This window comes from Vigna unguiculata, chromosome 3 (genome assembly GCF_037176805.1).
Source record: "Vigna unguiculata cultivar grain cowpea cultivar isolate G323 ecotype 2 chromosome 3, ASM3717680v1, whole genome shotgun sequence".
Classification (NCBI taxonomy): domain Eukaryota; kingdom Viridiplantae; phylum Streptophyta; class Magnoliopsida; order Fabales; family Fabaceae; genus Vigna; species Vigna unguiculata.
In genome coordinates, this window is record NC_140794.1 from 53,945,007 (window position 1) to 53,968,874 (window position 23,868).

At 31.2% G+C, this 23,868-nt stretch overlaps 3 protein-coding genes across 3 annotated transcripts; 1 reads left to right on the forward strand and 2 right to left on the reverse strand.

The window, feature by feature from the left end:
- Window positions 1–273: 273 nt before the first annotated feature.
- On the forward strand, window positions 274–5,399 carry LOC114179397 (peroxisome biogenesis protein 19-2-like). The gene is made up of 5 exons (XM_028065725.2): window positions 274–458; window positions 546–594; window positions 694–970; window positions 4,107–4,423; window positions 5,061–5,399. Exons 1-5 carry the CDS (start codon window positions 419–421, stop codon window positions 5,104–5,106), a joined length of 729 nt encoding a protein of 242 aa, XP_027921526.1. The 5' UTR covers window positions 274–418; the 3' UTR covers window positions 5,107–5,399.
- A 180-nt stretch (window positions 5,400–5,579) lies between these two features.
- LOC114179396 (putative pectinesterase 68) lies at window positions 5,580–9,226 on the reverse strand. Its single transcript, XM_028065724.2, has 5 exons — window positions 8,903–9,226; window positions 8,552–8,741; window positions 7,864–8,070; window positions 6,112–6,347; window positions 5,580–5,965 (listed from the first exon to the last, which is right to left on the reverse strand). The coding sequence occupies exons 1-5, from the start codon at window positions 9,112–9,114 to the stop codon at window positions 5,809–5,811; spliced, it is 1,002 nt and encodes a 333-aa protein (XP_027921525.1). The 5' UTR covers window positions 9,115–9,226; the 3' UTR covers window positions 5,580–5,808.
- Window positions 9,227–15,051: 5,825 nt separating this feature from the next.
- LOC114178191 (putative glucuronosyltransferase PGSIP8) lies at window positions 15,052–21,906 on the reverse strand. The gene is made up of 5 exons (XM_028063951.2): window positions 21,364–21,906; window positions 16,660–16,918; window positions 16,176–16,377; window positions 15,931–16,078; window positions 15,052–15,854 (listed from the first exon to the last, which is right to left on the reverse strand). The coding sequence occupies exons 1-5, from the start codon at window positions 21,660–21,662 to the stop codon at window positions 15,314–15,316; spliced, it is 1,449 nt and encodes a 482-aa protein (XP_027919752.1). The 5' UTR covers window positions 21,663–21,906; the 3' UTR covers window positions 15,052–15,313.
- Window positions 21,907–23,868: the final 1,962 nt, after the last annotated feature.

Here is a 23,868-nt window from a genome sequence, read left to right on the forward strand (position 1 = left end):
TTAAAAGAATAAAATTTGTATATTAAAAAATATTTATATTATGAATTCGAATTATATTATAATTTATTTATTAATACATTTATTTTAATCATTTAAATACATAAAAATAAACAACACACCTCTTTGTAATAAGAAAAAAGAAATAAAACGGTTATAATATATTTAAATGGTACGAGTGGGACATACATCGTAAGCGAGAAAAAAAGAGAAAAAAATCTAGTGAAATTAGATAAAAGAAAAAACTTGATATGATTATGAATGAATGATAATAATATAATTGAAAAATCTAGAAAAAAAAAAATATTGATATCGTAAATGACAAGAACAATGTAATTGGAATAGGATGAGAAACAACACTGCATAGTTAGTTTATTGATTCCATTAGCCATAGCCGCAGTGTTGTGTGGCGGTGACAACCATGGCTGACTCTTCTCAAGACCTCGACCAACTCCTCGATAGTACTTTCTTCCTCACTCACTCTAACTTTCTCTGATGTTAAATTATTTTTTCTCTCTTTCTGAGACTGTTTCATTCGATTATTTCAGGTGCTTTGGATGATTTTCAGTCCTTCAACCTTAATCCTTCTCTTCCAAGGTTATCGTTTCCGCCCTTTTTCGACTCTGCAATATCTTAATTTATTTTGGTTTTACTGAATCTTTGTGTGTTTGTGTTAATTGAATTGTGTGTTGGAAGTGGGGGAGCAATTGCGAGCAAAAACGAGAGTCCTTCGTTGCCGTCGGGGGTTCAGGGATTGGGCATGGGTTTACCTGATTTGAGAACGAAGAAAAAGGGGAAGCAGAAGGTTTCGAAGGACAGCCACGTGGCGGAGGCGCTGAACAAGCTGAGGGAGCAGACCAGAGAGGCTGTGAAGGGCCTGGAGTCTATGACCCCTCCTGCTGCTGATGATTTGGGGAAGGATGCCTTGATGGAAGATTGGGTCAAACAGTTTGAGCAGCTTGCTGGCTCTCAGGTATTTTTTTATTATTTTGTTTCCTTTTCTTCCTTTGCATCAATTTGTACTTGATTTACTTATTCAGTAATTTCTCTTGTCATCGAGCTTTAAGTTTGTTGTGTTCTCTAGTTTTGAGGTGAAAATCGGTAATGGATTTTAGGGGCAGTTTTTGTGCTTTGTTTTTTGCATCTTCATGTAGTCTAACAGTTTGTATATGTGAGAGGGCGCGGTGTGGTGATATAGGGTTTTAAATTGCTGTGTTGTGGTTGTGGAAACTCTAAAACCTTGATGTTGCTGCCAAAATTGTGGCTGCATACAGGTTATTCAAACCTATCCGTACCCCATTGAGATGGAATTTGAGTAATCATCAAAGTTTGTTTACTCTTGCTTTGAGTGGAAGGAACCTAGGTCTTTGGTTTGATCCATGTGTATGGAAAAACACCAGCCTTCTGTTCCAGGAGACTGATAATTCCCTTGAAATCTGAAGAAAGATTAAGTTTGGCAACTGTCATTTTTCCTCTTAGCAATTAATTTGTCTGCTGCTGCTTTGGACGATGATGAACTATGGACCAGGTTGTTATGGTGTTTCCTGTGTATATTCCTATCATTTCTCACAATAAGATACTCTCCTTACCTGATACGTACAAACACACACACAAGTTAATATAATATAATATATCAAAGAGACATATTGGAGCTAAAGGACTAATATTTGTTTGCACTAACCTGGGTTTTGTGTACTGGAATACCTATCATTTCTCACAATAAGATACTCTACTTCCCTGATACGTACACACACACACACACAAGTTAATATAATATAATATATCAAAGAGACATATTGGAGCTAAAGGACTAATATTTGTTTGCACTAACCTGGGTTTTGTGTACTGGAATTGTCAATAGTTGTGTATCAGAGGCAAATCAGTAATGTACGGAGGTTTTTATTTTTATTTTTTGAAAATGTGCTTTTATACTGCACATATACATATTGGGGCATCATATAGACATCTCAATGTTATGGTAGTCAACTGATACATAAGAGGAGGAAAAGAGATAAACGGAATTAAAAAAATATGGTAATCCAAATGGTATGGTGATATCACTCAATGTGACCAAGAAGCTGACTGCTAGTTACGTGAATGAGTGTAGCTTGAGGGTCACCTCCTCTCTCATAACTGAGTCAATGTCTAACTTTATAGCTAAATTCGCTTTCACTCTTATTTATAGTCAATTTTATTTATATCTGATCCTCTCCTTGCCCTCTGCATGCATGTTCTTTACTACTGATTGCCTATCAGATTAGCACTACATTCCCAATTACCTTCAATCAATTTTTCCCTGAAAGTCAAATGTTCATCACTCTTGAGGTGCTACGACTTTATTCTTGTGTTTGTATTTTGTGGATTATAGACTCTTTCCAATAATCCCTTTGGAGATCTTTTATTGAAACTCCTATAAAAAAGAAATCAATTTGGAGGTTCCACTTTTATTAGTTATGAGTTGTACCTCCTGCTTCTTTAATAAGTTTCCATGCATTTCCTAAATATTCACTTGCAATATTGATATACTTTGGGAAGGAGTGGGGAGGGGAGGGGACTCAACTTTAACAGCCTGTATTTTTAAGTGGTCTAACTGTGAGGAACTTTTGAACTGGTACTTGCTAGAACCTACCTTATCAAGGTGAATTGCTCATATATATACTTTGTTCCTTTGTGCTCTTTCTTTATGATTTAAATTGAACATGGGATTTACTTATTTTTATGTAATGACAAAGTCCAATTGCTCAGACTTTAGAAATCTAGGTTGGTACCGTTGTGATGACTTACCTGTTTGGTATTTTCTGAGTCCGAATGTCATGAAATTACGAGTTCAGTTGAGCCTGGCCTAGATGTTGGCCCTTATTTTATGCGTGGCGAGTTTTTCCTTTATGGAAATTTGAATGCAATGATCTTACTTTTAATAAAACAACTCAGGTTCGTATATGACTCTTGGAGATTCCACATCAATCAAATATGTGACAAAATATATATGTAAATGAGTGCAAATCTCTTGATGCTAATTTTATGAAGTTAAATTAGATTTAAAGTTCACTTTCTAAAAATTAGTGTCAAAGGATGTTGTTTGTCATGATGACAGCTTATTTGATTTGGTTTTTGTATTCAATTGATAACTTCTCTTTTTCTTAAAGAAGTTCAAAACTAAATGAAGAATTAAAGTTGGAATCTATTAATCAAGAGAACAAAAAGTAAGAGAGATTTGAACTGTACGAACTTTTATGTTGTTAGGTTTATAGAGGGGATTTCACTGGGGAGACACCACTAATGAGACCTGAGTTCAACCACATAAGGCATTGACACCACTCTCAATTCAAAACCTTAAGGCAATGGGTTTATAGGTCTTTATTCTTATGTAGTGCTCCATTTTCTCATTCTACCCAAAGTGGGACTTAGACTCACACTTAGATTTCCAACAATCTCCCCCTCAAGGGCGAGTCCCTTCAACCACATTGGTACACTCCCCTCTAGCGGAAGCATTTCCAACCACGAGTACATGCCTATAATATACTCGTCTGGACTATACTGTACTCGTTTGAGTCAATTTCAAGGCTCTGATACTACTTGTTAGGTTTACAAAGGAGGTTTCACTGGGAAGACACAACACCAATGAGACCTGAGTCCAATCACATAAGGCAATGACACCACTCTCAACCCAAAACCTTAAGGCAATGAGTTTATGGGTCTTTATTCTTATATAGTGCTTCACTTTATCATTTCTACCCAATGTGAGACTTAGACTCACACTTGGATCTCCAACATACTTATCCTTTTGCTGAGCTCTGCACGGAAAAGAGACTGGTGATAGATGATAGGCCAAGCAAAGCAGAAATTGAGGCTTGGAATACTTCTTTTCATATACAAACATAGCCGCTATTATATCTTGTGTTAAATATGTGAAGCTAACCAAACTAGACCAAACAATTTGCCATTTTTTGGCTATAATTTTTTACTTAGGAAGCAAGTAATTAAGGGCATCAAAGATATTGTTACTATTTATGGTGCTATTTCTTAAGTTTTCATCATGGGAATACCGTATCTTGATTTCCTTTCCTGGATTTAATGCTAATAATGTTATAATTATTATTATTTTATAGGACATGGAATCTATTGTGGAGACCATGATGCAGCAACTTCTGTCAAAAGAGATTCTTCACGAACCAATGAAAGAAATAGCAGAAAAATATCCTAAGTGGCTGGAAGATCACAAATCTAGCTTAAGCAAAGAAGAATATGAACGTTACGCACACCAATATGAATTGATACGAAACCTGAATGAAGTTTACGATAATGATGCCGGAAACTTTAACAGGATTGTCGAGCTCATGCAGAAAATGCAAGAATGTGGACAACCACCAAATGAAATCGTCCAGGAGCTTGCTCCCGATTTCGATTTAGCGAGTCTTGGCCAGATGTAAGTTCCCTTGGTTATTAATTGGTGTTTTTTATCGCACTATGAACTTGTATTTATCATTGTTTACTTTTTTTTTTTCAATAAGACCCTCGTGAAAATTTGCATGGATTATTTTTATCTTTCTAAACTCTGGACTAGATTAATGGTTTGTCTTGCAATTTTACGTAAGAGGTGTATGTTGATTTTATAGCTGTTATTTATGGGTGAAGCTCAATGTATCAGTTCTCACTTATGTTGATAATCAATACTGGCTAATAAAATAAATGGCTTTGTACAATCTCTAAAATCTGTCGCATTTATTTTAGTGCTAACTCAGTGATCTAACTTGCGGTGAATTACTACTGCTGAAATGGGTATTGAATCATCATATAAAAGCTACGATTTTATGTAGAATTGACTTGCTCCCAGTTTAGGAATGAAACTCCCATATCTAAGCTTTGATCCTCCCTAGGATACCTATTCCCCTCTCCCTTGAGGATGCTTTCCAATAAATATTTTTTAAAAATAAAACAGGTTATCTGGCAGCATCCATTGTCATTCTGAAACTTATCACTACCATTTTTTTTTTGTATCTTGTAGTTTTCAAACACATTCTTCTTGTATGTGCATCAACTGATGTGAACATTTTCTCCTGCAGATCTCCAGAGATGCTTGAAGGTCAGCAAAACTGTTGCATAATGTGAAGCAATTCTTGTCATTTACCAGTCTCTTTGATGGTTTACAGGTTCTTAGGAATATTTGATTTTCACTTGTCAGAATAAGATAGTTTTATGTGCTACAATGTTTTCCCCTACTCACGACAAGGTTACGAGGAAATCACAATTAGTCTCCTTCTAAGGTTTTATATGACAAAGGCATGTCTATCAATATTTTCTGCTGGAAATTATATCACGAGTTGTTAGTTGCAAACAAAATTTGCTTTCTGATTTGTTGAGATTCATTTCCTACATAATGAGTAATGACAAGGTATTGGCAAGGCTGAAAAGCACCAGTAGATTACTAGATTTATAGGTAAGATACACGAATTGTTCTTTCTGTAAAGGACTTACTAGTAAATGATGCCATAACTAGCCATTCTGTCTATATATTATCAAATATTCAAACACCAAAATCCTTTGAATGAGTTTTGTGTAAAGTCCCCTCCCCCTAACATTGCAGTAAAACAAACTGATAAACACTGAAATGAAATTTATTCATAATAAAAGAATCAAGATATGGCATTTGAAAAGTGATAGAAGAGTATACAGTGTACAAATCTTATTAAAGATTGAATGAATGAATTTCCTATGGTTAAACACTAGACAAAAAATTTGAGAAAATGACAACAATGCTATTGGGTAGACTAAAGCTGTGCAATATCTTGTTTTGGGGGCTCTCTGCATTAGCTAAGCATCAGAGGGTGCGATCCAGTGTCTCCCATTGACAAAACTCTTGACCAGGAATGGATGGGCAGATTCAAAATCTAGCTCTTGGGCTAATGGGACTCCACGTATAGCCGCAGCACCTGGTCCCCAGCATTTGTACACTCCAAAGAACACAGTCCTAAACACCCCAAATCAAGACAAAGTGTTACAAACATACCATAATAAGATGATTATATAGTATGAAGTATGGTTTTGAGAAATGATGGTGGATGACAGAAAGAAAAGTGTATGATTTAATATGACTAGAATATTGTTAGGTCTTACTTGTTATTGTAGGAAGTGTTCCAATCATCCCAACCACCATGTGCAACTATGTCGTCGAAGTAGGTGTAAGCGTAGACAATCCTAGAGTACTGGCCCATTGCACGGCCCACATAAATTGGGCCTGTTCCTGTCACCTTGCACCGTACGAATGCGAAGCCTGTTTTCTCGTGTGGGGATCTCCTATCTTGGGCTGCGATTGACCCAAACCTCGTGGCAATTGAGTGTAGCCTGCAATCCTGAACCAAACGATGCTGTTAGATCGTCCAACTATATAAGAAAAATGATTAATGCCATCAACACTTAATATACATTTAGAAAGAATAAAAAAAGATAATTTTATATAATATATGGTGTGATAAAAAAGACAAAAAATAAACAAGTATATAAAAATTATAGATAAAATTATATTTATCAATATTTAGTGTAATTTTTTCAAGTAGTTATTTTTTGGCATAATTAACTTGTTGATCTTATAATAGAATAATGTTTTTGCTTTGGTTCCTTTTTATTTTTTATTTGATTCTTTTTTTTTTTTGCTTTTAGCCTTTAATGATAACTTTTTATTAACTCTGATATCAGGATGATTTTATTACATATTGTGAAATTGTTAACTCAATATTGTTGATGTCTTGAAAAATGTTACTAAATTCGAAACACTCTATGTTAGAATAACTAAAACTTTAATTATTAAGAACAACGTCTGTGAAAAAACATTTAAAAAGATAAACTAAGAAAGCATTCGTAATGTGCAACAGATAATTGATTTATTTATGCTCATTTAAACTTCGACAAATTAATTTTTGGTACGAAATGAATGAAGAAGATAAACTACTGGCAATTATATTGTTAGAAAAATATATTCATCATATGCTATACCTTTGAAACATTTGATGCTATCATTATTTTATTATCGGTAACCAAAGTTATAAATTTCACTTGGGTTTCGTTTTTGTATTTTTTCTAGATAGAAATAATAATTTTGTATATAATTTTACTCTATTAAATAAAGTTTAAGAAAATAGAAAATGATCAAAATAAGAAAGTACGTACTATTAAATTAAAAAAATGGAAAAAGCTTTGAGAATAAAGAGCACATAATGAAGTCACGTGTGAGTATTAGGTACGAAATTTCAAACAAAAAGCCAAAACAATGAAGCTGTAAAAGTTATTAGAAATCTGCGCTCGGCTAGAAGAAAAACTAGAGTGGAATAATTGTTGGGTTTATTATTATTATTTTTTTTTTAATTTTGAAAGAGCATTTTGCACACATGCACACACAGGGCAAAGATAAAACATAATGTAAGCTAAATAAAATTGATTATATAACACATAATCAATGATCTGATATTTTCTTTTAATGGTAAAAAAATATTAGAGGTTAACGTGTTAGGTTTTTGTCAATCGAAAAATATTTTTTACCATAAAAAGCGTAATGATAATGAGTGTATACAGAAGTTTAATTTATTTATAAATGGCAAAGTGGCAAAAAGCTCAAATCCTTTTTCATGCAAACCATGTCGTGCACCACTAAACTCCCTAGCAAACTTAAAAAACCGCTAGAGAGTGCTTTCTGAAAGTGGATGAAAAAGATGAAATAATAATTTAATGAAATTCATGTTTCATCAAATATAATATAAGAACAGTATGAGAAAAACAATTTTGTTCTGACAACAAAAGATAAAAATTAAAGGGTGCATGGTAGCATGTAGAATAAAATACTGAAACATAGGTAAATGAAATTAATAATATTACCTTGTACATAGACCTGCCATTCCCAAAAATGAAATCGATGGAACCCTCAATGTAACATTCTTTGAAGTAATGACGGCCAGCATCGTCGCAGAGAGTGTCTTGTGCACCGTAGAACCCGCAGCCGGAGAAGTAAGCTTTGTCCCCGGAAATGCGAAACGCCGCCGCTTGCCACCCCTCCATTCCCGGCATCGGCGCCGGAGAAGTGTTCTGCACCGTTTCATATTAATTTATTGACTGCTTCTAAACTTTTGGCCGAAAGGAATAATCGCACTCCACAAATTCAACGCTCGTAATAGTATAAAGTGGTTAATTCATGCAATGCAGTATATGCTCATGGACCCATTATTGACTTTATAATCATATATCATCAAGTTTTTCTCATCAAACTCCACATTTTCCCAGAACAAAAGAAAGTTATTAGAACCCTACTTTGTGAAACGCGTACAAATGGGTAGGGAATGTTTTTCTCTCCCCTTCTTTACAAACAGAAAAGAATGGATTTTGTTCAGTTCCTTTGAAATATTTTTTGATTGAAAAAGCAAAAGTTAAGAGATGCTGTAAAATTTGTTGAAACTCTTATGATGTTAAGTTAAAAGGAATCTTTAGAGATGCAAACAAAAAGTGGGTAACTGGTAATAAATGCATTGATAATGACAATGCATAGCATATGGAAGAGATGAAAAGTTACCTTGAAGCTGATATTCTTAGCAGAGAAAAAGTTGGCAAAAACTGTAACAGAAGCTGTTCTGTAAGTACGCAATTGTTGGCCGTTGGGACCAGGGTCACTGGCCCTGTCATGCCATTCTATCACCGTCACATCTCTTCCCGCTCCTTCGAATGTAACGTACGGCTTCGTCACGGGCACTACCACTTTCTCTCTGCGCAAACAAAACCAAACACTTCACTGTCATAAATAAACAAAAAATGTGTTTCAAAAGTGCAGAACAAAATACTAAGCACAATTAACCACGTACATTTAAGTTTTAAGTAAATGCAATGCTTATGAAATAATAATCAGTAGAAGAAGAATGATATGTACATGTAATATCCGGGGCTTATCTGAATAACGACGTTCATTGTGTTGTTGTCCGGGACGGCATTGACGGCGGCTTGGACTGATCGGAAATGGCCTCCGCCGTTAATGTCGACGGTGATTACCCGGTAGGTTGTGCATGTCACAGTTGTTGCATGCAATAATAATATGCAAGAACTGAAAAGCAGAAACATTTGGAAGATGGAGAGAGAAGCCATAAGATGACACTACAGTAGCATTGGAAAGCACTACAGAGAGATTGTAGCTTGCAAGAGAATGAAATGCGTGTGAAGAAAAAAACCAGATGGAATGTGCAACGAGGGAGAGTGAGAACAGATGAATTGGGGGTGCATTCAGAATTTATAGGCTGTGATAATCGATTCCTCGTCTAACGGTCACTTTTACAACTTTTTTTGTTCTGTTTAAAAAAATGCAGAGAAAACATATTTTTTGAGGTGTGCGTCCTATTAAACGAGAGTTATCTACGAATAATTGAATAAAGGTGAATATTGTTTTGGCTGTTCTAAGAACATTGTATGAATTTGTAGAAACATGAAAAAAAAGTAAGAGTAAGAGTGTGTGGGGTTTGCATGTGACAGTAAGATACGCATGGAGGAAGGTACAGTGTTTGACATCATTAACTATTTGCCCGTGACTTTTCATAAACTGTGAATGCCCTAATTCCCTATCCATGCTTGGAATCTATAGCCACGTGTTCATTCATTACATGGCATCAACAACATCGTCATCTAAATTCAAACGGTTACATATTAGTTTTATTTTTTTTCTCTTAACTTTGATTAGTTAATGTGAATTCAAGACACTATAGTTTTATATTTTATAATAAATAAATAAAAGGGATGGTATTTTTAGTTTAAAGAAGATTTTTTTTTTCATTTTTCTCTAAATTAATTACTTCTTATGTGTCAATAAAAATAATACATTTATTAAGAATTGGATTATCTTAGGGAATTCCTCTAAAAAGTGAGATGATTATTATTAATATTTGTAAGCAAATCTAAACTGAGAATTGGTTCAAAAATATTAATGTTGTATCAATTTGTTGAATTTAAAACAAATCATAAATATAATTTATTCTTTTTAACTAAATAAAGAAATGTGTCGTTTCTATTTTCAATGACATAATTATGTGTTTTCATCACAAAATTTTGTTTTTTTATAAATCTTTCTATTATTTAGGAAAAAAATGTAAAATAAAAAATATAAATGTGAAATGTTTTTAATATTCATCATAACATATGAGGCACTGATATAATATGTGTATCAGATATGATCGCTAGCAAATTAGGTCATATATGCATCCATAGATATACATACGTGTGTGTATATATATATATATATATATATATATATATATATATATATATATATATATATATATATATATAATAACTAAATGTGTTAGGGTGATTATTTTATTAATCAAAGTATTAGAATGATTTAATTAATTAAATCTATGACTAAGAGCATGTATGTCTTTAATGTATAGATATCATAAGCAATGTTTTAATTTGATGAAGGGGCTAAAGAAATTAAGGAAGTAAGGGAGAAAAGTTACATAAAATATTATGGTGCTTATCTTAAAGCATATATTATTATTTTCTGTTCCGTTCCTTTCTCTTTCTCTCCTTCATAAGAGATAATTAAGAGGGAACCTTCAAGTACTTTACAGTTGGAGGATTAGAGACAAAATTTAATCTACTATTAAGTTTTACATTATGCTCTATAGGGTTTTGGGGAATGCTATTAAGGGTTTTAATTGCTTATTTATGATTGGTATGTTTGAGTGTATAATCTAACAATCACATGGATTAATTTTGAGAATATTATAATATGATACGTTATATATACATATTGAAGAGTGTATGATAATTCTTAAAAACATAGTAAATATGCGATTATTATTGTAATAATTCAAATTAAAATCATGTATATTAAATGTCATCAGCATAAACAATTATAAATTATTGTCATCACAAAAAAAGTATTGGTAAATTATCCTAAAGTATTCGACACAAATACATGTCACACATATATACATAATCCAAACTGAAGTATTGATGCATCATAAATCATAACACATTAGAAAATTAAGAAAAAAAATATTATAAAAGAATTTAGAAATATTCTACATTAATTATTTTTAAAATTTTATTATATAATTTACAAAATTATTATATTTTTTATTTGTTATTTTAAAACTTAAAATTAATATCTTTAATTCTTATTAATCATGTACTTGTTTTTCTCGTTAAAGAAATGACAAACGGGCAGGAAAAAAATGAATAAAATAAGCAAAAATTGCTTATATTTTGTTAATATTGTGTCACTTATAGAAACCCTCTAAAATATTATGCATAGTACATTTCTTGATTTTAGTGTATGCATGTTGTTCTTTAACTATGTTCAAATTCATATACGTTTCGCCGATAAAAATAAAATTCATACGTTTCATCTTACACACTATATTTATTTATCACGTTATTTCTCTTACACTTACATTGGATTTACAAGTTTTGTTACAGTAAGCATACCAGAATGTCCAAGATTCTTAATGTTGAACTCTTTTTAGAATCCTGTGAATCAATGAAACCTTTAATCTGTGTTTGAATCTATATATTTATTATTAAAGTGGTATGGTAACAATGGATTTGCAAGTTACATCCGCTTTTGTTTTTTAAGATTTGCATAGATTTGAAAGAGTTGATTTGCATATAAAAGAAGATTAATTTATGGCAACTTAAATGAAGTGGAAACCATTACTTGTATTAATTATATTTATTGAATGTGAGTATCTTGAACATATAATTGATGTTGGCATTAGCATGCAAGTGTGGTAAAGCATATGTGTTTTTGTGTCCAAACGGTCATTTGGAGTGGTGTATGTGTGCATGACACATGCATGATGGTCCCAGCATGATGAATAGTATTTTGTATCACACCATAAAACCTAAACCACTGATGAACTGTACCAAACAGACACACACGTTGGCCCCCACCCAACATGTTTTTTTTCGAACGTTATTGCAAGTTGGAAAATGAACACTGTCTAACATCCTCGGTTTGAGGCAATTCAGATTAAAATTTACGCCACTATACTTCGTAGTGATATACCAATATTTTAAATGATTAAATTAAAACCCAAATGGGTATCAGAAGTCAATGACATTCGGCTATGATCGTGGAAATAGAGGCACAAAAGAAATCATTGCAGTTTCATCTTTTTCCAAAAATACTACTAGTGCCTTTTCGCTGTTAACAACATGCACTGTTCTTAAACAAACTCTAATTAACATTTTAGTCACATTCTAAAACAAACTCATGAAGTCATCCGCACTGCAATCTTCATAATTAATTTTTCAAAATACGAACGATATATCTCTTCATAATTAATTTTTTAATTTTATAGGATAATTGAGATGGTGCCATTTTTTGGGGTGAAAATCATTTCGATCCATGATTAAGACCTACGTTATGAGAAGATTAATATCAAATATTAGTACACTCTAAATATTCCTAAATTATGTTTAGCCTGTATAATTTAGGTCTTCACGAAAATATGTAAAAAAGACACCTTTTATAAGGGATTGTTTATTTATTTTTTAATTTATTTACTGTATATGATTAATGTATCGGTTACTTAAGCGTCAGAGTCTATAAAAGACACAACATCTCAATTGAAGAGAAATAATTAACTCATATAAGAAACAAACATAAAAAACAAATCTTGGTAAAAACATCTTGAATATAGCAAGCTTATGGTTTGTGATCAGGGATGTCAAAAAAATTTGTATTGGCGGGTATTCGCGGATAAAACTCGCAACAGATAGAAAACGGATATTAAAAATGGATACCCGCTACCCGCGGGTACGGGTATTTTTGATACCTGCATGTTAATGGGGTGGGTACGGATATCATAATATTCGTAGCTGTGGATACCCGTACCTGCTAAACTTACACTTGACATTCTTCTCTACCCTTTCTTTGAAATTGGGCATATACATCAAACTTTATATAAACAATGACGTTTATGGTATGCTTGTTGTCAAATGATGGAATCAAAATAAGAATACTTGGCATGTGGCAATTGGGATTTATTATTTGCTTATTTTGTTTATTTTTCAGGAACCAATCAGAGAAAGAGTTTTTTTTTTTATCAAAACACTAATTAAAGAATTTCTATTTGGTTGAACGTCATTTTATAATTACTTCAACAATTATTTGGACTTGTATAAACTTTAGTTTATTCTAACTTCATTTAAAATTTATGACTCAGTGATATATTTTATTTTATTTTATTTGAATTTATGATTAAATATTTGTTTATTAAATAATTTTGCAAACATCTGCGGATACTCGTGGATACCCGTGGATATGAAAAAAATAGACAGATACCTGCATAATAGATACCTGACAAATATAGGTACGAGTACGGAGCAGATATTTATCCAGTGGATAGGGTACGGGGGAGCTGCTACCCGTACCCTACCCGTCCTGTTGACATTCCTATATGTGATCTAATATGTAAGTATGTATCAAGTATATATATATATACACGTCTTTCTTTTTATGTGTTCTATTTTTTTTCTATTTAAGTGATAGAAACAGACTCACTTGTTTTAAAATGTCTTTTTCTTCTAAAATATTCAAGTTTCTTTGTTTAAATATACACAAAATTTGTATTCCTGTTTATTCTATATTAAACAAAATTGATATGAATTTAGTACGCGAAAGTATGCACAATTTTACATTTTCAGTGATTGAAAATATTATTTTATAAAAAGAAATATAAAAATGTCATATTTTTTAGAAATTGAAAACATATCTAGGGTTCTGAAGTCAAATTCGACCCAAATGCCAAACTGTAATATTAAAGTTTAGGCCCATTTATTTCTTTATGCTATTCCTAACTGGACCCATCTTTGGGCTCCCTCGGCCTGTATAACTTTTTTTTCCATTTCAGTTATGCGCTAGCATACAATAATAGATACAATTAACCAGCTTTTTTTTAGGGTCAGTATATATATATATATATATATATATATATATATATATATATATATATATATATATATATATATATATATATATATATATTTTCAAATATTAATAAATCAGAAATTTTTGATACATTAAAAAAATATTTTTAAAAAATAAATAAACAATACTTTTTTAAAGGCTTAATATGACAATGGTGCTCATCAATTTCACATGCTATAAAACATCTATCTTGATTATAATATACACGGTATGGATATTATTACCTGTAAATTAAAAAAAGAGAGGTAATTTTCAATTAAGTTGTATAAATAATTAATTTTATCATTCATTAAATAGTGTATTTTCAAATCGTGTCATACCAATACTCAAATACTGTAAACAAGTTGTAATATAAGTTTGTAATGTAGTTTGGTATTCAATGTACTTCCTTAATATTTATTAGTTTGGTAAGATTTAGCGACATAAGGTCAAAAGCAGGCTACAGCATTGCGAACAATATGCCTACGAAGCAAAGGCTAAGAAAATAAATAAGAAAGTAAGAACGAGAAATTATTAGTATATCTCAAACAAAACGTTAATATTATGTATTGCTCATAATTTGGTATACATTCATAAAGATTAATAAATATTTTAAATTGTCAAATAATATATAATTATTACACTAGTATAAAATACAGGTAATAAAACTTTATAAAACAAATTTTAAAATATAAATAATAGTTGATAAAATAAAAATACTAAGAAGTGTAAATATGTTTTGTCCAAAATATAATTATTTTATAATAAAAAAATATAACACAGAAATAAAATATTAATTTAAAATTGTTATTATCCATCTCCTAAGTTACTTCTCTAACCAACATGAGGAGAACTTGTGACATGAGCTGTCTGTGCACATGAAATTAGAATTCTGATTGAAATACACTAAAATAACTCCTAAGATGTATATTCTCTCCCACTATATACTTCTTATGTTCCTCTTCAAGTGTGACATGAGCTGTCTGTGCACATGAAATTAGAATTCTGATTGAAATACACTAAAATAACTCCTAAGATGTATATTCTCTCCCACTATATACTTCTTATGTTCCTCTTCAAGTGTATGTGTAATATGAACAAGAGATTCAGTGGTGTGACTAAATGTTAAAAATTTGATTACAAGAACCAATAGTGCAATTGTTACAGATATATGAGAAAAACAGCAAAACAATCTTTATATACACACACTAGCTGCCGCTGGTAGTAAGTGCAACACGACCTTCTGCCTCCAAAAGAATGTATATAACCATAACAAACATCTTGATGGAGCTGAATCCATGGCACTTTCTCCCCTTTAATTTTTCAATGAACCTGTCATCAATGTCCCAAGCATTGTATGATGCCCAATTTGACAGTTCAATATAACTTGTTAAACCAAGAAGGGGGCGAAGATTCTCCTATTCTTGGCATAAAAGCTTCCCTTTCTAGAGACTGGTGAAGCCCTGTCATTATCCTAGTCATGGATGCCCACACAAATGGTGCAGCACAGAATGCATAACCAAAAACGCACAATGCTCTCACTACACCATCTGAATACCAAGGAAAAGCCATCACCATCAAGACACCAACAATCCCAAGCCAAGGCATCAAAACTGGCAACATTGGAAGCAGAAAGGCATTGATTGCAACTGAGCACAATGCAAAGACACCGAGCAAGTAGAGTGGCCATCCTAACAAAGGATGAACTGTGTGAGGAATAATGAAGAAGGGTGTTGTGTAAGCAGCAAGGATGCTCCACAATGCCACCAATTTCAGAGTGTTCTGCACCAAGCTGATGCTCTTGTCAGAGCGCCTATAGCACAGCTTTGAGAGACTTGGCCTTGCAAAACGTGTCATTGCTATTACGCCCAAATATATTGCTGATTGAATAAGTATCACCGCCATCTCAGCACCGTAACTGCACTAAATAATACGCTAATTGTTACAATGGTTCACATTAAAGTATGAAAATTTGAAATGAAATCCAATCTTACCCCAAAGTTTGACGACGTTTATCATGCCACTGGATGCCTAATGGGAGGACAGGCCAGGACCACCAATACCATGGCTTCAACCATGGTGCCCCTGGGAATGTGATCACACTGTTTGGTCCACAGGGTATGCTCCAGCGAAGTTTAAGATCTGAAGAAGTAAGAAATGGTATTAGCATGCATCAAGTTTTCAGCAGTGAAGTTTCAAAAACTAAAAGATAAACGTTCCTTTTTGTTTACATACTTACAATAATAAGAAGCATCCATCTGATAACCTAAAGGAAGCCTATATGTTCCATCAAGCCTGGTGCCATTTGATGGTGGATAAAACATTGGCTTATCAAGCAACTCTGGGAAATAGCTTGCTATGAAGCCCTGGTCTGCACCATCAGGATTTTCTCTCCCATTTTGTAATTCATCAACCATATCCTTGAACACGGCCATTGATGGCTGCAAATATCAAGCAGTACAACACAGATAATCTTAGATGATAACTTTTTTCACATAAAAAACGTTTTGAATAAGAGTACCATACAATACACTCAACCTACAAAGGTGAATTTTTTATTGCATTAACACAATATCATACACATTAGTATTAATGTAAAAAATCCTTATGGCATCTTTATACAGTTAAAAAAATGATTTAAATGTGGGAATAATTATGAAAAGTTTGGAGTTATATTGCAGTTTCGTAGATGGTGAAATTGTAAGGGTGTTGGAGGAATGTACCTGCAAGACGAAAAGGCCCGTGTGGAACACACAAGGATTGATAAAGACCGCACAGAACTGTCCACATTGAAACAACTCGTCTGTGTTGTGAAGGAAGAGGTTGTCTGCGTCCAACATCACAACCCTGTCATACTCCACTAAGCTCCACGCGTACAGTTTGTTCAACGATAACTTGAATCTCTTGTCAAAATTGTCTTGATGCTTGTATGGGTTCTCCAGATTTTCCACTCTCACTACTTTCGCACCATCTTCCTTTTCACTGGACAACACACAAATAACAAACAACCCTCAGTTACCAGTTAAACTGAATGATAAGTGCAGGCTCAAATTGTTAGTTCATAAAAGAAGGGGCCATCTCGTACTCCAAATTAACATTAATCTCTCCTTCGAGTGTGCTGACATGTTCTCACGAAATTGTTTTCTAACTAGTCTAGTCAACTATGGCATGATCGTAGGGACCACTACACACCACCGTCTAAAACCCTAGCCATCAGTTTCATGTAGCACAACTCTAATTTTTAATGCGAGTTATCTTCTAGCAACTGTACTCATCAATTATGGAATATAATAAGAATATGTATATTGTATATGTTATAATCTTAAAATTATGGGTGCTTGTAACTTAGATAAAAAAGAAAAATTATACTATGACTCTCATTTTTTGATCTCATTTTTACTTTCTAACGTGACTTAGTGTGGATTATTAATTCTTTCAACTGTCCTGTGACAGAGACCAAGTAGATCGGATCACAATCGAATCGTGACGTTGAGATTGTTATATTCTTAAGTAAAATAAGTTGTGCCACTATAACTTTTGGCTCAGTGGTAAACTCTCGATACTAACACTATTAAGATTATTAAGATTACTAGATGAGTTTTTAACTGAGCTGCACTAAATTTTGTGATAAATAAATAGTATTTTATGTTGCTGTGAATCAATTAAGAAATATTAAGCAAACCACTAATAGGTTTTGTGCTCTAATATAAAAACTGTTAAGCAACATTATATAATTTTAAACAACTCACATAAACAGGCGAAAACTACTTATAGTCTATAAGTAGTATATCAAGCTTAATGTTTTATTCGTTCAAGGCTTACCAATTAATATTTTTTTTTTCATTATGGCATAGTTATCTGTTTCCTGGGAACCTATGAGTGAGCCACTGGGTAATTGACCCAACCAATGAGATAATTCAGTTTTAGAATTGAAACTAATTTTTCACTAAAAAACACTATAGAGAAGATATTGGTGTCAACGACAATACCATAATGCATGATTACATTAGTGATAATGTTAAGATATGGCCAAATTTTCTGCAATGAATACCACTACAAACGACGTGCACGACCACGACATAATTAGAGAAAAAAAAAAAATACTATGACAAGGAGGGTGCTTTTGTTTTAACCATTGAAATGAACGATAAGTGATTCCTGCACCTATTTCTTTTAAAAACAAATGTCCTAAATGCTTTCCTCTTAATTGTGCAAGACTAAAATGACACATCGAACTTAAAATCTCATGATAAAATCAACTTAAACAAGATATAAATGATTTTTTTTAAGGATAATTAAATTATTTCAAGCACATTGAAATGCAATATAACTGTAAGTGCATATTTAATTGGACATTTCAAAACACCCAAATTATGGATTGTAAAAACCAAATATATTTAATATGTAAAAAATTGAAAGAAAAAAAACTTAAAATAATTCTCTTAGAAAAAAGAGCTTGTTACAATCAACATAATAAACAGTACTGCTTTTACTATTAGTTTTGGTGCGTTAATTTAAAAAATAAATAAATAAATTTACGTAATTTAAAATAAATATTTTTTTTGATAAAGTAAGTGTTTATTATATGTTTAATCAAAATAAGTTTTAATCGTTTTTAAATATTTGTATTTACTTCGAATTAACTTCAACAAACTAATGTTAACAAAGATCAATAACTATTTTCCATTGCATCATCTAACAAAAACTGTTTCTTAATTTGTTTCCATCCCTAATATGGAAGAATATTAAAAGGTTTTCGCCAATAGATATCAAAAGCATGTTGACCATGAGCTATTTAACATATTTATTATTTTTATCATAATAAAATATTAAATCGTAAATATTGAATTCTTTAACTTCAAATACACAATAAATATTTTATATTTTATTAATTACTATCATTTGAGTACTCATATTCGTCTACATATATGCAACAGAACATCACTTTTTAAAATTTTAAATTTTAACTTTACTAAAACAAAGTTGAACTTTGTAGATCAAAGATTATAAAAACCATAAGTTGGAAAGCAATTATTTATTATATTAAATAGTAAATAATTTATTGAAAAAAAAAAACCCACGTTCTCCATTAGGTTCAAACGATACTTATAAATATGCCTATTTTAAATAGATCAAATTAAGTTAAACTTGAAATATTCATTATAGCATTAGATATTAAAGTTTTTAATTATAAAAAAACTTGAATTAGGCGCACATCTAATTATTAAGAAAATAAAAATTAGTAAAACTGATACAATTTTGTCACAGTATTATAATTTATCAATAGTCATTTTACATAATACTGACAGAAAAAAAAAGGTAGTTTGATTAAAATTTTTAAAAATATACTTGTCTTGGTAAATAATGTAAAAGACAATATGGCAATTGGATTTGACTTATAATACCACAAAACATGCTTCCTAAAATAAGGAAAAAATGAAAAACATATTTTTTGCATTAATTTTTTTTTTGTATTTCTTTAAATAGATAAGTATATTGCAGTAAAATACAAAAATGTGTCCCCTCTTTTACACAATGCAATTTAAATTCCCTTGCAGTTTTTCGTACTAAAAAGGCCCTTTTAAAAATAAGTTAACCAGAAAAACTTACTTTTTTTTTTAACAAATATGCTACCTCAGAGTAATTTAAACACAAATTTTTAAAATAATACTCCAAAAAAACGTATTTTGTAAGACTAAAACTGCACGCTGTGATAGAAGGAGGAAGTTTTTCTTTTTTTTTCAGAGAATTAATATTTTCAAATAGAACATAAAAACATTAATTGTCGCTCTATAATTACTGTACTGTAAAGTATTTATATTTTTCAGCAAAACAAATGCGAACTATAACTCGTAAAAAGAAAAGTCCGAAAATATTAATTACAAAAATTATGTTTGACACTTTAATAATGTACATACGTTGTTAAGCAAAATAATATATATATATATATATATATATATATATATATATATATATATATATATATATTCACACGTTTACTCTTACATAGTTTTCTATTTCATATTTTTAATTTTTTTATTAAATTTCTTTTATTTCTCGATAACCGCTAATTCTTTTAATAAAATCAAATTCTTTACAAAACATTGTAAAGTAAACATCACAAAAGACTATGTTTAATTATAGTTTTTTAAATATGTTTACATTATCTTTCATTTGCTTTAAAAAGTTACAGTAATTTGTAACTGAAAGACAATGTTTAAATATAGTTTTTTAAACACGTTCACATTATTTTTTATTTGCTTTAAAAAGTTGCAGTAATTTATAACTGAAATTTGATTCTAATTAGAGATGACTAGCTGTGTTAGCGTCATGATCATGAATGTGTATTCGTATTTTCTTAATTTTTATAAAAAAATGATTTAAAACAAATAAAAAATATATAATTAATTATTAAAATAGTTTTTAAATGTAAATTTTGAAAAATAAAATATATATATAAAAATAATTTTAAACAGAATGGTTAAAGATAAAAAGAAATTTTAAAATAAACGAAAATATTTTAGATAGAAAAGGATGTATCTATATATATTGTTATAAATACCAAAAGATGGGAGGCACATAGCTTTTATCCTATTGAAGCGGAGAATGTAAAGACAGAAAACTTGTTAAATAGAGAAGCATTTTGCCGACCGCAAGAAACAATGACCAAATAGGAACAAGACGCGAAAGAACCATCCCATTTCTCAAGGACGTTGATACCATCGTCAAACGCCCTTGAACTTCACGCGCAATCCCAAACACATAACACAACAAATCACGTGTCATGGGACAACTTACAACTCCATACTTAACAAAACAAGGAAAAGAAAAAAAATACCCTTATCTTGTTATTCCATTAAAAAAATGTCAGATATAATGAAATTGCTGATAGCTACTTTTTTTTTTTTTTCATGAACGTTTAAAAATATACTTAATTCAGTAAAATAAAAAAATACTACGTTATTATATACACCAGGTGAAAACTGAAAACACTCCTTACAAAAGACTGAAACGACTAATACCAAAAAAGCACGGTTAGAAATAAAAATCTGATGAACTTTACTTTCAACAAATACTTAAAGGACATGGATTAAAAATATTAATATTATGTTGAATAAAAAGGTTTATAAGATTTTAATGAAATCTTAAATTTAGGAATTTGTATTATGTTGAATAAAAAGGTTTTGGATTTTGAAGGGGTTTTGGACGTGGACATTCGGACCCAAAAAGCCATTAACATTGTGCGCTGCACTGTACTAGACTACACTGCAAAGCAAACCCAATTAGCGCTCCCAATTTTTCTGAAACCTATCAAACCCCTTTTCATTTTCCACAAACCTATTTCTCGAATCGCAGCAGAAGAAGACGCTGATAATAAAGTAAAACCAAAACTAAATAAATAAATATTATTATTGAGAGGGACTTACAGAGCACGAATCCAGCGAGGAGGGACATCGAGAGAAGCAATGACAACGCGATCGGCTTGAGCGTCGAGCGTAGCCAGCGATTTCAGGAGTACGCGTATAGCTACGTAGAATTCGTAGTCCCTGGGCGTACCTACGTACATCATGGTGGCGTACGCGTTCCTTCTGCTTTTCTCTGTCTCTTTCTCTTTCTCTCTCTCACAGGACACACACCACAATCCCGATAACAACACCGCCATCACCACCACCAATCTCATCAAACCTCCGTTATTCGAACAACGGTGCTTCTTTCCCCACGCCATCGCCAAATTAGGTAAACAAGTAAATTAAGTGTGAATTGAAGGTGGTGGTGTGTGTTTGTGTAAGAACTGAAAAAGCTGTGTTGTAGTGGACCTCTTTGAACGTGTTGAAAAGTGATATGGCTGAATAGTCTTGGTCAGTTTTGGGTGGAAAACGAGGGAAAGAAGCTCTGTGTGTGTAGAGAGAAAGAAGGAGGAAGCAGCTTTTGAGTGGTACCTCTCACACACTCCTATCACACAAACCAAACCGATCCTTTCTCTCTCCCTCATATATAATTATTAACTCCTAATGTCTTTATTAATATTTTAATGTCACTAAATATCTGTACTGTTTTTAATTATATAAATTCTTATTCTCAATAAGTTTTCTTTTTTTTTTATCATAATAATATGTTTAACTATTGTGATTGTGGAATTTTAGTCTTCCATATTTTGATCATACCAATAATCTCTTTAAATATTGTAATATATAGCAGCACCATTTTTCAACTTCTAATTTGAATCTCTAAGTATTACTTTAAAAACTTCGATGACACGATTCACGTTTTTAAAAAGTGAAGATTAAAATTACATAATTATAATACCAGAGGACAACAATTATTAGTTGGTCTTTTTAATGTTTAATTTAAAAAATATATAAATATTTTTTATTTATTTGCATTTAATGTTATGACATATTTATTAAACTCAAGCAATATATCAAATGAACAAAGAAAAATATTAGAAGTCATAAAGGAAATAATTAATACTAATTCCTTAAATGTGTAGTTTTGCCTATGCACATGCATTCATTAATTAATATTAATTAAATACTAAATACGACACCAAGACTGACCGGTGATTTGAATTCTAAGAACACGTTACATATTCTAGTTTTGAAAAAAAAAATAGCTTTAATTTTCTTAGAACTATATTATTTTATAAACATAAAAATTTATAACCACTAATCTACAATAATTATTTTAAAATTTATATTTAAGACTATTTGTAGTTACTTTGAAATAGTGTAAAAGAAATCTACGTAAAAAAAAAAACATTAAACAATTTACATTATCATCATTTGTTTCATAATGATATTTATTTTATTTTAAATATGATCGTAAAGCATGACAGTTTCTTAGAAACGTTCCACAGAAACATATTACTTAAATTGTTTAATATCATTATTTCGAAATGTTTGGCTGTCAAAACGTTTTAGTTGTGAGTGGGGTTAATTCAACCATCTTTTGCTCGCATTCATTTCTGACTAAAAAATATATATACTTATCTTTTAGATTAAAAAATAAACACACTAAATTAACCGACCAGTTCTTAAAAAAATAACCTGGCAGTATGAGGTGTAAGTAGCAAAAAATAAATAGTATCTATGCAAAATTAAAAATATCTTAATCTTACTATATTTGTTAAGTAAATAAATTTTATAGTTTTTATTTAAAAAATCTCAAAATATTTGAAGTCCGTACAGCTGTGCCAAGTCAATCAACTCACCAAGTGGCCTCCGGAAATTAATTCCCCGTTTGGTCGGTCGGTCCGGCCGAACATTCAAGAAACAAATTCAACTTAACTTTCACAATTCCCAATCATTAATATTAATAATAACATATTAAAATTAATACAGGTGATTTTTAATTAAAAAAATAAAATATTTAATATACATTTGAGTACATAGGAACATTTTGTAACATGTTAATAATTGGTGTGCAAACTACACGTATAACAAAAAAGAAATATTTGTACGGTTAATATTTTGGTATTGGTAAGGAAGTGACAAATTGATATTTGACATTTTTTGGTAAAGTTCCAAATTACAGCTTCGCATTTGGATTTAGGAACTTTCGCCCAAAACCCAATTTTGTTTCATGCCAGAAGCTAACAACAGCACACTGAATGTTTGCCATTTTTATGAATTATTAATTCTCATAATACCTTGATTTTGTAATACGTTGGTTTATGTTGCATAAGATTTATATTGATTAATTTAAAATGTGTTACTTGCATCACCCATTGTTTTCATTCACTTGCATTATAAAATTGCAATAATAAAACAAAGACTTCTTCCCACTCTTGTTTTCATAACTAGGTGTATCTCATTTCTAAATGAGTACACAAGGTAACACCCTCATGGGATAGGACCAGAACTAGAAGAGTACGAACTATACGATCATTCAAGAGGATATTTGACCTCAGATAATTAATAATTAATGGTTTC